Source organism: Ranitomeya variabilis, chromosome 6 (assembly GCF_051348905.1).
Source record: "Ranitomeya variabilis isolate aRanVar5 chromosome 6, aRanVar5.hap1, whole genome shotgun sequence".
NCBI classification, from domain to species: domain Eukaryota; kingdom Metazoa; phylum Chordata; class Amphibia; order Anura; family Dendrobatidae; genus Ranitomeya; species Ranitomeya variabilis.
Window position 1 is genome coordinate 248,749,428 of NC_135237.1, and position 21,433 is coordinate 248,770,860.

At 43.9% G+C, this 21,433-nt stretch overlaps 1 protein-coding gene across 3 annotated transcripts in view; it reads left to right on the plus strand.

Moving 5' to 3' along the window:
- Positions 1 to 2,139: 2,139 nt before the first annotated feature.
- The window catches only part of EPB41L4B (erythrocyte membrane protein band 4.1 like 4B), a 1,243,532-nt gene continuing 1,224,238 nt past the window's right edge, over positions 2,140 to 21,433 (plus strand). Inside the window, exon 1 of one of the 3 annotated variants that reach the window (XM_077269579.1) lies at positions 2,140 to 2,894. In XM_077269579.1, the coding sequence (XP_077125694.1) occupies positions 2,613 to 2,894 (282 nt within the window). In that variant the 5' untranslated portion in view covers positions 2,140 to 2,612. The remainder of the gene's footprint in view (positions 2,895 to 21,433) is intronic. The other 2 variants (XM_077269578.1, XM_077269580.1) reach the window with 2 other exon arrangements.

Sequence of the window (21,433 nt, forward strand, 5' to 3'; positions counted from 1 at the left end):
TCGTGAGCAAAAAACGTTACATGTAGTGTTTTTTGCTCCCGACGGTCCGCCACTGCACGACGCATCCGTCGCACGACGGGTGCGACGTGTGGCAATCCGTCACAATGCGTCGCTTCATGTTAATCAATGGTGAAAAAACGCATCCTGCAAACACTTTTGCAGGATGCGTTTTTTCGGCAAAACGACGCATTGTGACGGAATGCAGTTAACGCTAGTGTGAAAGTAGCCTAAGGCTACTTTCACATTAGCGTCGTGCACTGCACGTCGCAATGCGACGTTGCGGCGCACCGGCGCATAATGTGGAAGCGCCGCACCCCCATTGTGAGGTGCGGGGAGGCGGGGGCGGAGTTCAGGCCGCGCATGCGCGGTCGGAAATGCTGGACACGACGCACCAAAAAACGTTACATGCAACGTTTTTTGGTGGCGACAGTCCGACGCAACACGACGCAACCGTCGCACGATGGTTGCGACGTGTGGCACTGCGTCGCACTGCGTCGCTAATAGAAGTCTATGGAGAAAAAACGCATCCTGCAAGCACTTTTGCAGGATGCGTTTTTTCTTCAAAACGACGCATAGCGACGTGCAGTGCACGATGCTAGTGTGAAAGTAAACAAAAGAGTTCCAAAATACAACATTGATGGAGCATATATATCACCGAGTAATTAATAATATATATCCACGTGAATGCACCACCCATATATGGACAATATGGATAACTGCCAACACATAATAAACTGGAAGCAAGAAAGATGCAGTCATAGAATCCAATAAAAACACCTTTTATTAGTAATCAATAAAAAATATATACACAGAGAAAGCCAGACAATGTGTAGTAAGGCAGGCAGATGACAACAAAATGCCAATAGCAACATGAAAACAGTAGTCACCCAAGGTATGGTGGCCCCTACGGTAGCCCAGATACGGCACAAAGGTATATCACAGTGTATAACATGTCATAAAAAGCAGTATACAGCAAATAGAAGGTAGCCACAGCATCTATATCTATAAGTCTCCCATATCATTGGGCACTGGTGTAGCTACAGACATGGAGAGACAGTGTAACATACAAATTACCTAATGTGGAGGACCTGGACCAACGCAGGGGACACCGGACCACCCCGACGCGCGTTTTGCATGCGCCCCCTGAGGAAGGTACACTTACCGAAACGCGCGTCGGGGTGGTCCGGTGTCCCCTGCGTTGGTCCAGGTCCTCCACATTAGGTAATTTGTATGTTACACTGTCTCTCCATGTCTGTAGCTACACCAGTGCCCAATGATATGGGAGACTTATAGATATAGATGCTGTGGCTACCTTCTATTTGCTGTATACTGCTTTTTATGACATGTTATACACTGTGATATACCTTTGTGCCGTATCTGGGCTACCGTAGGGGCCACCATACCTTGGGTGACTACTGTTTTCATGTTGCTATTGGCATTTTGTTGTCATCTGCCTGCCTTACTACACATTGTCTGGCTTTCTGTGTGTATATTTTTTATTGATTACTAATAAAAGGTGTTTTTATTGGATTCTATGACTGCATCTTTCTTGCTTCCAGTTTATTTAGTGTGAAAGTAGCCTAAATCAGGCGAATTTTTTAAAAAAACGTATCCGTTGCAAATTGTGAAAAACTGATGTGACGGATCCGTTTTTTTTTTTTAACGCGAGAGAGCAGAATGGCAAATGCATGACTTCAATGGGAAAATGCATGAAAAACTGACTTTGGTGGCTGGATTCATCATTTCACCTCACGTTTCATCAGTTTTTTGCTGGATCCGTCGCTTGGTGTTTTTTCGCCGGACAGAAAAAACGTTCCTATGAACGTTTTCTCCGGCCGCCGTTAAAATAATTTTCGACGACGGATCCGGAAAAATACGGAAGAAACGTGTGGCAATCTGTCACAATCCGGCGCTAATACAAGTCTATGAGAAAAATACGGATTCAGCGGCAACTTTTGCTGGATCCGTTTTTTTTCAAAATTCGCTGGATTGTGCCTGATGGCAAAAACCTGATGTGTGAAAGGGGATTATGGAGCCACTAATTGCAGGAGAGACTCCATGCAAGAAGCCAACGTCAGCCGTGTCCTCCCCAGCCTGCGGCAATGACAGAGTTAAAACACCTGCTGCCTGGTCACCAGAATGGCTGGGAAGGGAGCCAAACTCCGGTGAGGGAGGAGACAGAGGAGGAGGAGGGTGCGCGAAACAAACCCGTGTCTGTGTCATTCCAGTTCTGTGGGAGACGAGGACACAGCCAACAAGTGACTGCCGGCAGAAGGTGCGCTGCTGGGGGAAGTGGCCGGCGGCAGCGGTCCTCTGTGCTGCAGACTGCCGGGACACGGAGCCGTCGTCTCCCCGGGGTGCTGCCATTCCTGTCTGCACTCCACGCATAAGAACACGCACCTGGCATGTCCGTGGCGGAGTGACGTGACCGTGAAACTTTCCTCTCCGCCGCCCTCCGGGGCTGACACTGCTCCCCGCGCACCGGGACACTGCGCTCACCTGCTGCTCACTCCCTGGAAAGCTTCCTATTGATTGCTCAGCGCTGAGCTTTGGTATCCAGGAAGAGCAGGAAGGGTTAAAGAGGGAGGAGGGAAGCCGGGAGGTGGTGAAGGATGATGCTGCGGTTCCTGCGGAGGACCTTTGGCCGGCGGTCGATGCAGAGGCACGGAGGGAGAAGTGCAGCCACAGTGCACGGTGGCCGGGATGAGAGGGATGCCGGAGCCATGGTGATGAGAGCCCCTGCCGGAGCGCTGTACCCGCACCACAGCCCGCTGTCGCCCCCAGTGGTCGGTGGAGGAGCCACAGTTCACATCCCTGCGGCCGGGGACAGCAAGGCGGTGCTGACCTGTAAGGTGCTGCTGCTGGACGGCACGGACATCAGCGTGGAGCTGCCGGTAAGTGCTATGGACTGTGTGAGTGTGACCGCTGCAGGCAGTCAGTGACTGCTGCACACGTGATGTACAAGGTGAGCAGGTCTCGTCCTCACACCTGGCTGCGCCGTCCGGCACTGGCCGCTGGCCCAGGCATCATTTCCACTTATTGAAGTCACTTTTTGCACCAAAATGTTGTTCACGTTTGACAAATTTGACTCAATATGAAAAAGAAAATGCTCTTTAGTTTTCTTTTAAACATTTTCCAAGACTTTAGTTAAAAAAAATTGTAAAACCCGTAAAATGATTCCTCATTTCTTGACAAGTTAAAAAAAGTCTGTCCGAAACCTCCAGGCTGAGACTGGGGCCTGTGCCGCAAAAATGGGGCCTCAGAAACCTCACTCCAGGCTGAGACTGGGGACTGTGCCGCAAAAATGGGGCCTCAGAAACCTCACTCCTGGCTGAGACTGGGGACTGTGCCGCAAAAATGGGGCCTCAGAAACCTCACTTCAGGCTGAGACTGGGGACTGTGCCGCAAAAATGGGGCCTCAGAAACCTCACTCCAGGCTGAGACTGGGGACTGTGCCGCAAAAATGGGGCCTCAGAAACCTCACTCCAGGCTGAGACTGGGGGCTGTGCCACAAAAATGGGGCCTCAGAAACCTCACTCCAGGCTGAGACTGGGGGCTGTGCCACAAAAATGGGGCCTCAGAAACCTCACTCCAGGCTGAGACTGGGGACTGTGCCGCAAAAATGGGGCCTCAGAAACCTCACTCCAGGCTGAGACTGGGGACTGTGCCGCAAAAATGGGGCCTCAGAAACCTCACTCCAGGCTGAGACTGGGGACTGTGCCGCAAAAATGGGGCCTCAGAAACCTCACTCCAGGCTGAGACTGGGGGCTGTGCCGCAAAAATGGGGCCTCAGAAACCTCACTCCAGGCTGAGACTGGGGACTGTGCCGCAAAAATGGGACCTCAGAAACCTCACTCCAGGCTGAGACTGGGGACTGTGCCGCAAAAATGGGACCTCAGAAACCTCACTCCAGGCTGAGACTGGGGGCTGTGCCGCAAAAATGGGGCCTCAGAAACCTCACTCCAGGCTGAGACTGGGGGCTGTGCCGCAAAAATGGGGCCTCAGAAACCTCACTCCAGGCTGAGACTGGGGGCTGTGCCGCAAAAATGGAGCCTCAGAAACCTCACTCCAGGCTGAGACTGGGGGCTGTGCCGCAAAAATGGGACCTCAGAAACCTCACTCCAGGCTGAGACTGGGGGCTGTGCTGCAAAAATGGGACCTCAGAAACCTCACTCCAGGCTGAGACTGGGGGCTGTGCCGCAAAAATGGAGCCTCAGAAACCTCACTCAGGCTGAGACTGGGGACTGTGCCGCAAAAATGGGGCCTCAGAAACCTCACTCCAGGCTGAGACTGGGGGCTGTGCCGCAAAAATGGGACCTCAGAAACCTCACTCCAGGCTGAGACTGGGGGCTGTGCCGCAAAAATGGGACGTTTAGTGTTGTGCGTTTCATGAATCTGTCCGGGTAAAAGATGACAAAGAAAAAAAGTAAGACGCCTGAAAAAGTGGTGCAAATTCTAAAGGCACTAAAAAGGAGCAAAGTCCCCGAGGGAAGTGGAGAAACTGCAGGGATGATTCGGGGCTCATGTTTGAAAAACGTCTGTATGACAGTAGGAAATCTATTCCGATCGTGCCGTATGTGGATAGGTATATATAATATATATATATATATATATATATATGTATATATGTATGTGCGTGTGTACCATAGACATATCATAGACATATATGTCATGATACATGACATATGTCTATATCTGTCTATATATGTCTATCTGTAATATATATATATATATATATATATATATATATATATATATATATATATATATATATATATATATATTCTACATTTCTCTACTATATAATTGTCTAAGGGTCACGTCCGTCCGTTTGTCTGTCTGTAACGGATATTCATTGGTCGCGGCCTCTGTCTGTCATGGAATCCAAGTCGCTGATTGGTCTCGCCAGCTGCCTGTCATGGCTGCCGCGACCAATCAGCGACGGCCATAGTCCGATTAGTCCCTCCCTACTTCCCCGCAGTCAGTGCCCGGCGCCCGCTCCATACTCCCCTCCAGTCACCGCTCACACAGGGTTAATGCCAGCAGTAACGGACCGCGTTATGCCGCGGGTAACTCACTCCGTTACCGCCGCTATTAACCCTGTGTGACCAAATTTTTACTATTAAAGCTGCCCATGCAATATGCTACGTGGCTGGGCAATATACTACGTGGCTATGCATATTCTAGAATACCCGATGCATTCGAATCGGGCCACCATCTAGTGTGTGTGTGTAAAATATATATATATATATATATCAGACCGAAAGTTTGGACACACCTCACTTAAAGATTTTTCTGTATTTCCATGACTATGAAAATTGTACATTCACACTGAAGGCATCAAAACTCTGAATTAACACATGTGGAATTATATACTTTACAAAAAAGTGTGAAACAACTGAAAATGTCTTATATTCTAGGTTCTTCCAAGCAGCCACCTTCTGCTTTCATGACTGCTTTACATTCAAACTTTTGGTCTGTACTGTATGTATATGAAAAAATAATCTCCGGGTGCCCGGCGGATGCTGGCCGTTGCTGCGTGTCTCCGGTGCTGCGTGGGTGTCCCGCGCTGCCTGGCGCTCTGCCAACATTTTGCGACAGGCCAGAGCCCCGACACTTCCAGGTGCGCTGGTAATATGGCCGCCGCCAGGGGCGGCGCATGCGCTGATGGTGATCTCAGGATCAAGATCTCGAGAGATGAGTTCAGCGCTGCATTGTAATCTAATCCATGTATATCGTTCTCATCTCTACCTATGCATTACATTGCAATGGAATACCACATTTAATGGAGCTCGTGCAAGTGCACAAGTACTTTAATTCCATGTGACTGATCTTGGACAGCACAAGGACATATTAGTCTAGAAATCTTTTCACATCTCTATTATTTATTTATTTGTGGATAGACGGTCTGTCAAAAAAAGACAAACTGAAACATATCCTACTTTTGGTTTGAAAAAAAAATGTTAAAAAAATACGTTCTGGAAAGCAGACAATATACAACTGTGTTCCAAATTATTATGCAAATTGGATTTAAGTGTCGTAAAGATTTAATTGTTTTGTTTTTCAAATAAACTCGTGGATGGTATTGTGTCTCAGGGCTCAATGAATCACTGAAATCATTCTTAAACACATGTGATAATTAGTTTTCCAGGTGATTCTAATTAAAGGAAAACTACTCAAAAATGATGTTCCACATTATTATGCAGGTCACAGGTTTCAAGCAATATGGGAAATAAAAAGGATCTCTCTGCTGCTGAAAAGTGTTAAATAGTGCAATGCCTTGGACAAGGTATGAAAAAATTAGATATTTCACGAAAACTTAAGAGTGATCATCATACTCTGAGATTTGTGACTGAAACAGAGCACAGACAGAGTTCATGCAAATAAAGGCATAATGAGGAAGTTTTCTGGCAGACAAATTCATTGGATTAAGAGAGCAGCTGCCAAAATACCATTACAAAGCAGCAAACAGTTATTTGAAGCTGCTGGTGCGTCTGGAGTCCCTCAAACCTCAAGGTGTAGGATCCTTCAAAGGCTTGCTGTGGTGCATAAACCTACTATTCGGCCACTCCTAAACAGTGTTCACAAGCAGAAACGGTTGCAGTGGGCCCAGACATACATGAAGACTAATTTTCAAACAGTCTTGTTTACTGATGAGTGTCGAGCAACTCTGGACGGTCCAGATGGATGGAGTAGTGGATGGTTGGTGGATGGGCACCATGTCCCAACAAGGCTGCGACGTCAGCAGGGAGGTGGAGGAGTCATGTTTTGGGCCGGAATCATGGGGAACCGGCTGGTAGGGCCCTTTAAGGTTCCTGAAGGTGTGAAAATGACCTCAGCAAAGTAAATTGAGTTTCTGACTGACAACTTTCTTCCATGGTCTAAAAAGCAGAAACGTGCCTTCAGGAACAAAATCATCTTCATGCATGACAATGAATACCTCTGAGTCATTGGCTGCTATGGGCATAAAAGGAGATAAACTCATGGTGTGGCCACCATCTTCCCCTGACCTCAACCCTATAGAGAACCTTTGGATTATCATCAAGCAAAAGATCTATGAGGGTGGGAGGCAGTTCACATCAAAACAGCAGCTCTGGGAGGCTATTCTGACTTCATGGAAGAAATACAAGCAGAAACTGCATCAACTCACAAGTTTAATGGATGCATGAATTGTGAAGGTGATATCAAAGAAGGGTTCCTATGTTAACATGTAACTTGGCCTGTTAGAATGTTTTGGAGTCAAATAGCTTTTTTGTTCAGTGAATGTGACCTCCTAATGCTGCAAATTCCACAAATGAGCATTTTCAGTTCTTTAAAACATATCAAATGTTTAGAAATTCTACTGTGCCTAATAATTTGGAACAGTGCATTTTGAGTTTTTATTCATTTTGGAGATTATACTGTTATCATTGGGAGGTTTCTTCAATAAAATTCGATGTATACTCTAATTGGTGATGACTTTTATTAGGCTGACTGTCATTTGCACCATTTAGGAAAATCCGAGAAAAATATCATTTGCATAATAATTTGGAACATAGTGTATGTCAAAATTAACCGCTGCATGCACAATAGAAGAGAAGCGGGCACTCACCATCCAGATAAAATCCAAACTTTATTCTGACATCATGTCAAATGCAGGACAAGCAGGGAAACACGGGCTTCTAAAGACGACGGCCGTTTTGCGCAGTTGGGGTCTTGACACGGGTCTTGACACTGACTAAAGGTGGGTGGATCCATTATAACAATATCCGCCACTAGGTTACCTCCCCCACCCTCAGCGTCATAATGTCCTACTTTTCAAATAAAACATTTAAACATGAAAAGATTAAAATTGAATAAAACATCAATTACAGAAAAATATGTCGCCAAGAATACCAAAATGTCAAAGTTACAGGATAATAAACGAAAACGGGAAGGGAAAAGAAAAGAAACAATTTTTTTTACCGGGAGACAAACATTCACAGAAACACCGACATATCCAGTTTTTCATTTAACCCCCAAAGGGCCCGTGGCATTAACACCCATAATCCATTTACCCTCTCTTCTCAGCAGCAACCTATTATGGTTACCCCCCCCTGTGCTGGTCAAGTAACCCTTTCTAAACCAATGAACCGCAACAATGACGCATTACCCCCATGTTAATGGAGCATATGAGAGATTAAACGGGGGACACCCTTTCCTGTACTGATGGACCTGAGGTGCTCTCTGAATCTGATAGAACCAGCTGGCAGTGCGGTCCCTTTTTTCTGTTTTTGGATATGTCAAAATTAAGATTGATCTATACAACACCTATAAAGCGAAGAAAGGTAATGACATATCTGCTACATAATGAATGGTAGACTACACTGAAACATAGTAGAACCAAAAGAAGAACCATTGAACATGTGGTCATAAACCCAGATCAAGGCAATTCTTGCCACATACCCCAGTATTTGATCATTGTGCTGATTTTGCAAGTTTTCCCACCTACAAAGAATGGAGACGTCTGTAATTTTATCGTAGGTACAATTCAACTGTTAGAGACAGAATCCAGAAAGAGAAAATCGCAATGTATGATTTTTACATAATTAATTTGCATTTTGTTGCATGAAATATATGTATTTGATACAATAGAAAAACAACTTTAACCCCTTTCTGACCTCGGACGGGATAGTACGTCCGAGGTCAGATCCCCTGCTTTGATGTGGGCTCCGGCGGTGAGCCCACATCAAAGCCGCGACATGTCAGCTGTTTTGGACAGCTGACGTGCACGCAACAGCGGTGAGTGGAATCGCGATCCACCCGCCGCTATTAACTAGTTAAATGCCGCTGTCAAACGCTGACAGCGGCATTTAACTACCGCTTCCGGGGTGGGGGTCGGCGATGCGTCAGGATAGTAACCATAGAGGTCCTTGAGACCTCTATGGTTACTGATGCCGGTTTGCTGTGAGCGCCACCCTGTGGTCGGCGCTCATAGCAAGCCTGTAATTAAGCTACATCGGAGCGATCTGATGATCGCTACTATGTAGCTGAGTCGATCCAGTTTTGCCAGCTTCTAGCCTCCCATGGAGGCTACTGAAGCATGGCAAAAGTAAAAAAAAAAAAAAAATGTTTAAAAAAAAAATGAAATAATTAAAAAAAATATATAAAAGTTTAAATCACCCCCCTTTCGCCCCATTCAAAATAAAACAATAAAAATAAAATAAAATAAACACATATTTGGTATTGCCGCTTTTAGAATCACCCGATCTATCAATAAAAGAAAGGATTAACCTGATCGCTAAACGGCGTAGCGATAAAAAAAAAATTAAAAACGCCAAAATTACGTTTTTTGGTTGCTGCGACATTGCATTAAAATGTCAGCTCGACGCGAAAAAAATAAGCCCTCACCCAACCCCAGATCACGAAAAATGGAGACGCTACGGTTATCGGAAAATGGCACAATTTTTTTTTTTTTTTTTGTAGCAAAGTTTGGAAATTTTTTTTCACCACTTAGATAAAAAATAGCCTAGACAAGTTTGGTGTCTATGAACTCGTAATGACCTGGAGAATCATAATAGCAGGTCAGTTTTAGCATTTGGTGAACCTAACAAAAAAGCCAAACAAAAAACACGCATGGGATTGCACTTTTTTTGCAATTTCACCGCACTTGGAATTTTTTCCCATTTTCTAGTACACATCATGTAAAACCAATAATGTTGTTCAAAAGTACAACTCATCCCGCAAAAAATAAGCCTTCACATGGCCATATTGACGGAAAAATAAAAAAGTTATGGCTCTGGGAAAGAGGGGAGTAAAAAACACGGAAAACCGGAAAATTCCAAGGTCACGAAGGGGTTAATATTTGGTGCAGAAACCGTTGTTTGCATTTACAGAAGTCAGATGTTTCTTGTAGTCCTTGACCAAGTTTACACACACTGCAGCAAGGATTTTGGCCCACTCCTCCATACAGAACTTCTCCAGATCTTTCAAGTTTTGGGCTGTCGCTGGGTAACAGATTTTCTATTGGAGGCTGGCTAGGCCACTCCAGGAACTTAAATGCTTCTTACCGAGCCACTCATTGGTTGCCCTGGCTGTGTGTTTTGGGTCATTATCATGCTGGAAGACCCAGCCACGACCCATCTTCAATGTTCTTACTGAGGGAAGGAGGTTGTTTGCCAGAATCTCCCAATACATGACCCCATCCATCCTTCTTTCAATACAGTGCAATCGTCCTTTCCCCTTTGCAGAAAATCACTCCCAAAGTATGATGTTTCCTCACCATGCTTCACGGTTGGGACAGTGTACTTGGGGTAGTACTCATTATTCTTCCTCCAAGCACGGAGAGTTGGACATGTTCTCGTATGAGCAGGGGGACCTTGTTTGCCCTGCAGGATCTTAATCCCATATGACGCACTATCCCGTCGAGGTGACCTAGGACTTAATTCCCAATGACGGGATAGTACGTCATAGGCGATCGGCAGCACTCACAGGGGAGCGTGGCCGATCCCCGCCGGGTGTCAGCTGATTATTACAGCTGACATTTGGCACTATGTGCCAGGAGCGGTCACGGACCGCTCCCGGCACACTGCGATCAAAGATGATCGCAGCGTTCCGTCAGCATAGGAAAGCATCGCGCAGGGAGGGGGCTCCCTGCCTGCTTCCCTGAGACCCTCGGAGCAACGCGATGTGATCGCGTTGCTCCGAGGGTCTCCTACCTCCTCCTCCCTGCAGGCCCTGAATCCAAAATGGCCGCAGAGGGCCTTCCGGGTCTTGCAGGGAGGTGGCTTTCAAGCGCCTGCTCAGAGCAGGTGCCGGGAAGCCTCCCTGCACTGCCTGTCAGATCGCTGATCTGACACAGTGCATTGCAAAGTGTGCAAAGTGTCAGGTCAGCGATCTGATAATATATAGTGATGTCCCCCCCCCCCCTAGGGCAATGTAAAAAAAAGTAAATTTAAAATATATATATATATATATATATATATATATATATATATATATATATATATATATATATATATATATCCAATAAATACATCTCTTTAAATAAAAAAAGACAATAAAAGTACACATATTTAGTATTGCCACATCCGTAACGACCCGACCTATAAAATTGTCTGACTAGTTAGCCCCTTCAGTGAACACCGTCAAAAAAAAAAAAGGCAAAAAACAACACTTTATTATCGTACCGCCGAACAAAAAGTGGAATAAAAATCGATCAAAAAATTTCACAAGCCCGAAAATGGTACCAATAAAAACATCAACTCGTCCCGCAAAAAACAAGACCTCACATGACTCTGTGGGCCAAAATATGGAAAAATTATAGCTCTCACAATGTGGAGACGCAAAAACTATCCTTTTGCAATAAAAAGCGTCTTTTAGTGTGTGATGGCTGCCAATAATAAAAATCCGCAAAAAAACGCTATAAAAGTAAATCAACCCCCCCCCCCCCCCTTCATCACCCCCTTAGTTAGGGAAAAATAATAATTTTTTTTTAAATGTATTTCCATTTTTCCATTAGGGTTGGGGCTACAGTTAGGGTTAAGGTTGGGGCTGAAGTTAGGGTTATGGTTAGGGCTAAAGTTAGGGTTAAGGTTGAGCTAAAGTTAGGGTTTGGATTACATTTACGGTTGGAATTAGGGTTGGGGTTAGGGGTGTGGTTAGGGTTATGGTTGGGATTCGGGTTAGGGGTGTGGTTGGGATTAGGGCTAGGCTGTCAGGACTCTGAACATTTTTTTATTACCTTTTTGTGCATTACTTAGATGATGACTTTGGTCTCATGTGCACTGTGTCTTCCTGCTATAAAAGTCCACCCCAGCCTTCAGTCTGTGCTAGAGTATTCTGCCTTGCATCCAGCTCCTGACCTCTGGTGACTCCCTGGCTATATACCTGCTCCTGTGAACCTGTGGGGTTATCCTGCTACTCTGCTCTGAGTTCCTGCTGCATACACCAGTTCCAGTAATCCTCCGTCATCTGCTGCTCGTGTTTACTTCCATCTGCATTTGCTGGACATGTAAGCTGTTTCTCCTCTGCAAGAACCTGAGACTATTACCCAGACCTCCCTGGTTGAGCTAAGATATTATTTGAACTGCCTTATAAGCATATCTATCTGTGTTTTGGACTAAGACAAGGATTTATTCGTGTCAAGTATCCTCAAGAATAATTGTGCTTCATAGACTTTCTGCGTGATTACATTTTCCTCTGAAGTTTCCTATAGACTGCTGAGCTGCATTTGATATTTGCACCAAGTGTTGTGGACTTGAGTTTCTCTCTGCACCTGTTTGAATTACTGTGTGATAATATAGACTTTACCACTTATAAAACTGTGTCCTGTAGTTGCCTTGTTCCACGCAAAGAGTCTCCTGAGTTATCCCCTATAATTATTACATAGGCCCATGTTCGGGTTAGGGTTATGGTTAGGGGTGTGTTTGGGTTAGGGTTTCAGTTAGAATTTGGGAGTTTCCACTGTTTAGATACATCAGAGGCTTTCCAAACGCGACATGGCGTCCGATCTCAATTCCAGCCAATTCTGCTTTGAAAAAGTATAACAGTGTTTCTTCCCTTCCAAGCTCTCCTGTGCGCCCAAACGGGTTAACCCCAACATATGGGGTATTGGCGTACTCAGGACAAATTGGACAACAGCTTTTTGGGTTCAATTTCTCCTGTTACCCTTGGGAAAATAGAAAACTGTGGGCTAAAAAAAATAATTTTGGGGGGAAAAAAAAAAAGAATTTTTATTTTCACGGCTCTACGTTAAAAACTGTAGTGAAATACTTGGGGGTTCAAAGTTCTCACAACACATCTAGATAAGTTCCTTAGGGTGTCTACTTTCCAAAATGGTGTCACTTGTGGGGGGGTTTCTACTGTTTAGGTACATCAGGGGCTCTGCAAATGCAACGTGATGCCTGCAGACCAACCCATCTAAGTCTGCATTCCAAACGGCGCCCCTTCCCTTCCGAGCTCTGCCATGCGCCCACATGGTGGTTTACCCCCACATATGGGGTATCGGCTCTGCCATGCGCTCAAACAGTGGTTTATCCCCATTTATGAAGTATCAGCGTACTCAGGATAAATTGCCCAACAACTTTTGGGGTCCAAATTCTTCTGCTACCTTTGGGAAAATAAAAAGTTGGGGCAAAAATTTCATTTTTGTGAGAAAATAATTTATTTTTATGGCTCTACATTATAAACTTCTGTGAATCACTTGGTGGGTCAAAGTGCTCACCATACATCTAGATAAGTTCCTTAGGGGGTCTACTTTCCAAAATGGTGTCACTTGTGGGGAGTTTCAATGATTAGGCACATCAGGGGCTCTCCAAACGCGATATGGTGTCCCATCTCCATTCCAGTAAATTTTGCATTGAAAAGTCAAACAGCGCTCCTTCTCTTCCGAGCTCTGTCATGCGCCCAAACAGTGGTTTACCCCCACATATGGGATATCGCGTACTCAGGACAAATTGTACAACAACTTTTGGGGTCCAATTCCTCCTGTTACCCGTGGTAAAATAAAACAAATTAGAGCTGAAGTAAACTTTTTTGGAAAAAAAGTTAAATGTTCATTATTTTTTTTTTTTTTTTAAGCATTCCAAAAATTCCTGTGAAACACCTGAAGGGTTAATGAACTTCTTGAATGTGGTTTTGAGCACCTTGAGGGATGCAGTTTTTAGAATGGGGTCACACTTAGAAAATAACCATCATATAGACCCCTCAAAGTGACTTCAAATGTGATGTGGTCCCTAAACAAAAAAAAATGGTGGTGTAAAAATGAGAAATTGCTATTCAACTTTTAACCTTTATAACTCCCTAACAAAAAAAAAAATTGGGGTTCCAAAATTGTGCTGATGTAAAGTAGACATGTGAGAAATGTTACTTGGGTATTTTGTGTGACATATCTCTGTGATTTAAGGGCACAAAAATTCAAATTTCGAAAATTGCTAAATTTTCAAAATTCTTGCCAAATTTCCATTTTTTTTCACAAATAAAGGCAAAGAATATCAAAGAAATTTTTACCACTATCATGAAGTACAATATGTCACGAGAAAACAGTGTCAGAATCATCAGGATCCGTTGAAGCGTTCCAGAGCTATAACATCATAAAGGGACAGTTGTCAGAATTGTAAAAATTGGCCCGGTCATTAACGTGCAAACCACCCTTGGGGGTTAAGGGGTTAATCCATGGCTGCATAGTGTGTTACTAACAATAATGTTTGAGACACTGGTCCCAGCTGTCTCCAGGTCATGTAGTTCTGGCCTGATTCCTGATCTTTCTCAGAATCATCCTTACCCTACGAGGTGAGCTCTTGCATGGAGCCCTAGGCCGAGGAAGATTGGCAGCCATCTTTTGTTACTTCTGTTTTCTTGCCTTCTCACCAAGCTGCTTGCCTATTGTCCTGTATCCCATTCCAGCCTTGAGCAGGTGTACAACTTTGTTCCTGATGTCCTTAGACAGCGCCTTGGCCATGGTGGAGAGGTTGGAGTGTGATTGAGTGTGTGGACAGGTGCCTTTTGTACAGTTAATGAGTTCAAACAGGTGCAACTAATACAGGTAATGAGTGCTGAGTAGAGGGCTTCTTTTTGTGCCACCATCTAACCAATTGACTGTTTTAAATAAAGTTGTTTTTTTAACTTCAGAATTCATCTTACCTTGATCTGGCTTATGATCACATGTTTGATGTTTCTTCTTTGGATTGAAAAATGAAAACCTCCAAAACCACACATGACTGACGTCCGAGTTTCCGCTATACACTCTCTTTCGCTGCCTTGGAAGGAGAAGCTTAAGGAAACTTCCATCCGGGTTTTTTTTATCATGGATGGCAAATGTGGCCACAAAGATTAGAAATGTATGATATAAACCGATTCCGCACACTGAAATAGGGTCTATTCCTTTCCAGAAATGAATGATCTGGGTTAGGCCTATTTGGCAGAAAACCTGTGATCTCAGCACACCTAGCCTCATAAGTGGCCTTGCTTTTGAGTAACCGTCATTTTATTTTTTTCATAAATCAATAGTACAAGAAAAAATAAGAAACTTTTAATATATGTTATTAGGGATATTTACTTCCCTCTCCTGGACTGATGTTCGCTCGCAATTCATCTGCTTTCGGTAACGAAAGGTCTTCAGCTCACTGAGGCATTAGATCACATTTGCTGTTATCTATTGAGAGGGGAGACTAAAGAGCCATGGCCAGAAAGTAACAAATTTGTTGGCATGATGGCTATATACTAGACAATCCTATATGTGCTCTGTCCGCTGGGATCATCACCTATCAGTAGCTCTGTGAGATGGGCCGCAGCGTGCATGCTTTGTCATGCCTTTCATATAGTGGTATCTCTGTGATGTACCTACCAACTTATCCATTGTACTCTAGGCCTTTTTGTCGTATTGAATAAGTTTCTGTCTCTAATATTTCTTGCTGCTGTAAAGTATGCTGGCCTAACTCATCTGCAAGGTTTTGTGACCTTATTGTTCATTCTTAGTGTACACATGAATCCCAGGCATAAGCATTAGTTCCTGGACAGTACCTGGTGACTTTGTAGCATATCTTTGTCATATCTGGCTTTTGTCTGTAGAAATAAAAAAAATGAAAATAAGGTAGGAGTTGTGTGGGGTCTATACAAATGGCTCTGACTGGTAATCTGTGCTCAGACAGCTTTTTCTACACTTGATGGAGACTACTTTCATCCATGATTTGCAGCTTTTTAATACAGATGCACAATACGGACCAGAAAATTCTCATGTAGAAGTGATCAAAGATCATTTTAATATGTGGCAGATAAGACATTTCTCAAAAATGTTTTCTGTATTATTTGTCATTTTTAAATTTTCAAAGGAATCTATCAGGTGTTTCCTGCCTCCCAAACCATGGTCCGCATGAATCGTAGCCTCACTGCGCAATTGTTCCATGAAACGCTTTGGCATTTCAGAGAAAATACACTGAAGATTCAACTGGACACATGCGATGGAGAGACCTGGTGATGGGAATAAACGGTCAGGGCCAGAGCTGGGCTAGTCTCGTTTTGGGCTGTGGTTCCTGTGTTTATTTTATATTTTACATTTGTAGAGTGGCACAAAAATGATTTTTGGGACTCTGGTCTAGTAGCTACATCAGTAGTCCATGGTCCTGCAAACCTTCTCCAACCTGCCATCATTCCTGGCGCTTCTTCCAATTAGTCGGTCCATAGTGACTGTCATATGTGCCTCACGCTGCAATAATCCCACCTTGCTGACCGACTAATCAGAAAAGGTGTAATGGATGATTGAAGATTCACATGGCTTTGGTTTTGTACTTCATAGACTACAGATGTGGCCGCTAGACCAAGGCCCTGCAAATCTTTTTGCTGAAATCTTCAAATTTGTAATAGGGTTGTCCCTGCAGGAAAAATTGATTTCTAATAGGTCTAGTCAAATGAATGGGATATTTACTAAAGAGTCTGTAACTGGTCTGCCATGTTGGTCTCATAAGCTGTCAGCATTAAGGTGTCATACATTGGAATTAGTCAATAGTTAATCTTCATATATAGGCTTACCTTTTGTGAAGCTGTTGCTAGCTACCTATGGTTTAGTACTCCCGCAAGACTGCAGTTGGTTGCTTACTGCTATTGAATTTTGCAGTATTTATACTTGTTTGCACAAACTATATTTATCTATGTTTTGTTTTTATAGCAACTGTTGTGAATGCGTACAACTGAGGGATGTACTGTATGCAAAATAACTTGTTACATGCTACAAGTTACCTGTCAGCACTAAAATGGGTTCAGGTGAGCGAGCTCATGAAAAATTCTGTTTTTCATCTCTATTCTATCTGTATCACGCCTGTTTTTACTACTCCTACTCCTACTCCTACTCCTACTCCTACTCCTACTCCCTATCATTGAGGACTTACATTCTTCGGGATAATGGGGAAGAGACAGGAGGTCGGTGTGCTGCAGCACGGTGGTTGTGAAGCTGCAGCTCTGGTGGTTGGTGAGGCGGCAGCTGTGGCGACGCGGCAGATCGGGTGTTTGGTGGGGCGGCAGCTCCGGTGGTTGGTGAGGCGGTAGAATGGTTATGGCTGTAGACTTTCCTGAAGAGATGGGTTTTCAGGTTCCGTCTGAAGGATCCAAGGGTGGTGGATAATCAGACGTGTTGAAGCGTGGAATTTTATACAAAAATGTTCAGTCCCAAATGTTTCCTATGTTAAAATTTGCAATGTATCAAGTGTAGTGCGGACGACGAATAGCAGAATAGCAAATCCGTTCTGTTTGTTTTTTTGTGTGCACCCTTTGACTCGAATACGTGAGTCTAATCTGAAAAACTGAAAAGAATAGTGCGGGCTGCGTCCCCCCTTTTTTTTTTTTTTTTTTTTTTCTTCTTTTTTCCCTTTCACTTGCACACTGGGCCCTTGTGAAAAAAAAACTATAATGTGAACAGCCAAATTCAATAACACAGCTTTGTGCTATGCGTGTATGATCTGATTTTTGATTTTAACACGACAGTGCGCATAGGTGTTAACAGTTGTGGGAGCTAATGAATTACGCCCTAACAAGCAAAGGGTTGAATGTGTTTTTATGCATTTATATGTGGTAGAAGTACAATATCCCCTGAGGCTGCAGTTATCTGGGACAGGGTTATCTGAATTGGCCTACGCAGTTGGGAGGGGGAGCTGAGTGTTAGTGACAGAGGCAGGAAGTGTCAATTCAGTTAATGCAAGGGCAGCAGTGAGTAGGCAGCAGAACTTTGGGCTGCTAGGGACAACATGAGCCTAATATTCGGGGCAGTGGACTGCCTCAAATACCTATCTGTGTGATTCTGTCTAATGGCCAACGGCAGCCTTGAGTTGGATGTCGGGAGCCAGGGGCACACTCGGCTTGTGATGCTACAGGAAAAAATGGACTCATACCATATGGGGCAGAAGGTATTGCAATCCAGATATACTGCTAGAGGTGAGGAAGATCCCCAAGGGCTACGAAAGCCAGAGAGGGGGAGATGCCACCTATCTCAAGGACCAGGGCTAAAGTTGTATCCGGTACCTGTGGGAAAGATGACAACCCGTTGGGCCTTATCTTTTGTACCTGCTTGTAAATACTGTATAGATTGCCATTTTCAAAGTAAAAGTTTGTTTTTTATTAACCATGTCTGCAGAATACCAGAAACTACAAAATCTTTACATACAACCAATCGGAGTCCAGCTATCATTTTACCAGAGCAGTATGAGAAGTGAAAGCTGAGCTTTGGTTCCTATGGGCAACTAAGCGGTCCTCTCAGTGACTGCCAGCCTTCCTTGTATAAGAGTGCTAGCAGACATAGCTGGACTGAAAATTATAGAAAGAGCAGGGGATTAAATGATTAAAACACAGGTGATACTGGATCTTAAAACAATAACACAAAATCTATATAATTCTACTCGGCTCCCTCTGGTCCATAACTTGATGCCTGCAGATTGGACTTCATTTTCTTGGTGACAGGTTCCCTTTGTCATCTTGAACAGCAATCCAGTAACCTGTTCATAAGAGCCCATCTTCCTTTTTAATCTTGGCATGCGTTGTATGTTGATTGGCTCAGTCAGTCTGTTGGGTGTTGCTGTCTGTGCTCGGCACCTCCTCTGTCCCCCACAATCGGCTTCTCTCCATCTTTTATGTGGCTGACATCTCCTTCCTCATCCAGAATCTGTAAATATCGTGGCCTGCACAGTAGAGAACAAGAACTGTGTAAGGGCAACACACTGATAATGTCAGCTACAGTATGAGGCACAGGAGAATTACAGAGGGTGTTTACTTTTGTGTGGGGCATCTGGGCTGTTATAAACAGGTTACTGGAGTTCTGCTCAAGACAACTTGAAGGTGGATGTGATTGAAATACAGTGAAGGAAATAATTATTTGATCCCTTGCTGCAGGTTTGCCCACTGACAAAGACATGAACAGTCTATAATTTTAAGTGTAGTTTTAATTTTAACATTGAGAGAATATAAAAAAATAAAATACAGAAAATCACATTGTATAAATTATATAAATTTATTTCCATTTGTCAGTGAGAAATAAGTATTTGATCCCTCCGGCAAACAAGACTTAATACTAGGTGGCAAAACCCTTGTTGGCAAGCACAGCAGTCAGACGATTTTTATAGTTGTTGAGGTTTGCGCACATGTCAGGAGGAATTTTGGTCCACTCCTCTTTGCAGATTATCTCTAAATCATTAAGATTTTGAGGCTGTCGCTTGGCAACTCGTCGCTTTAACTCCCTACATACGTTTTCTATGGGATTATGGTCTGGGGACTAGGTAGACCACTCCATGACCTTAGCGTGCTTCTTTTTGAGCCACTCCTTTGTTGCCTTGGCTGTATGTTTTGGGTCATTGTCTTGCTGGCAGACCCAGCCACGACCCATTTTTAATGTGCTGGCAGATGGAAGGAGGTTGCCACTCTGATGCAGTGAAGTAATCCTGTCCCTTTAGCAGAGAAACACAGTGTTCTTTGGGTCATAGGCTGCATTTCTCTTCCTCCAAACACGGCGAGTTGTTAATGCCAAAGAGCTCAATTTTTGTCTCACCGACCACAGCACCTTCTCCCAATCACTCACTGAATCATCCAGGTGTTCATTGGCAAACCAGGTGGGCCTGCACATGTGCCTTCTTGAGCAGGGGGACCTTGCGGGCACTGCCGGATTTTAAACCTTTACGGCGTAATGTGTTACCAATGGTTTTCTTGATGACTATGGTCCCAGCTGCCTTGAGATCATTAACAAGTTCCCCCATGTAGTTTTAGGGTGATTTCTCGCCTTCCTCATGATCAAGGATACCCCACGAGGTGAGATTTTACATGGTGCTTCAGATCGGTGTCAATTGGCAGTCATTTTCTATTTCTCCCATTTTCTTACTATTACACCAACAGTTGTCTCTTTCTCACTCAGCATCTTACGTATGGTTTTGTAGCCCATTTCAGCTTTGTACAGGTCTATGATTTTGTCACTCACATCCTTAGAAAGCTCTTTGGTCTTGCCCATGTTGTAGAGGTTAGAGTCTGACTGACTAATTGAGTCTGTGGACAGGAGTCTTTTATAAAGGTGACTATGTAAGACAGCTGTCTTTAATGCAGGTAACAAGTTGATTAGGAGCGTCTGTAGGAGCCAGAACTCTTAATGGTTGGTAGGGGATCAAATACTTACTTCTCACTGCAAAATGCAAATAAATTTATATAATTTATACAATGTGATTTTTCTGGATTTTATTTTTGATATTCTATCTCTATGTTAAAATTAACCTAACCTTAAAATTATAGACTGTTCATGTCTTTGTCAGTGGGCAAACTTACAAAATCATCAAGGGATCAAATAATTATTTGTTTCACTGTATGGTTCCCTTCAAATTATACATTGGATATCCATAAGCTAAAAATTTAGGCTGAAAATCTTTACTGATATATAGTAAATTGTGTAATTTGTTGAAAATGAGATTAATAGAAAACAACCAATTGAGGCTAAGATTCCAAATTATTCAAAAAAAAAACAAAAGAAAAAATTAAAATCACAGATGAATCCAATATGCACGAATTTCATCCCAAAAAACGCATAATATGACTCCGTAGTGGGTATAGCCCTATTTGTGCTCTCTATAGCATCTGCTCCTCCATGAGAAGACGGATGGTGTCCTGGGGGATATCCTCCTAGAACATTGGTGAGGTGGTGGAGATACTTAGCAGTGTTGGATGCACTGACGCATATTTTATAAAGGTTCTCAATTAGTTTTGGATCTGGGGACATAAGGGCCAGTCAATCACATCAACCCAATTCCTACACATTTTTTGGCCACATGAGTGCAGGTATTTTCCTGCACAAACTGAAACCAAGAACTTACGTCACCATTCTAATGCCTGAAAATGGCTCTGAGGATTTCATTCTTATACTTTATCATGAGAAGGTTTGTATGACATCCAAGGATATGCCTCACCAGGACATTCCTTGTCCGTTTTCAAACCAGTCATGATGTTGCAGATAGCATAACTTTCATGGCTAAAGCTAGTGTGAATTAATTTGCACGTCTCACTCCATCCACCACAACAAACAGTGGTCTCTGGACGCTGGAGATGGAGTAGTGCCTTTTTGGCTACTTTCACACTAGCGTCGTACAACGCACGTCGCAATGCGACGTACCGACGCATACTGTGCAAGCGCCGCTCAACGGGGGCAGCGGATGCAGTTTTTCAACGCATCCACTGCCCCATTGTGAGGTGTGGGGAGGTGGGGGTGGAGTTCCATGCAACGTTTTTTGGTAGCGACGGACCAACGCAACATGACGCAACCATCGCACGATGGTTGCGACGTGTGGCACTGCGTCGCTAATGCAAGTCTATGGAGAAGAAAACGCATCCTGCAAGCACTTTTGCAGGATGCGTTTTTTCTTCAAAACGACGCATAGCGACATGCAGTGCACGACGCTAGTGTGAAAGTAGCCTAAGCCTTACCTGATGACATGCTGCCTCTTTTGATTAACTGGCTTGAGCT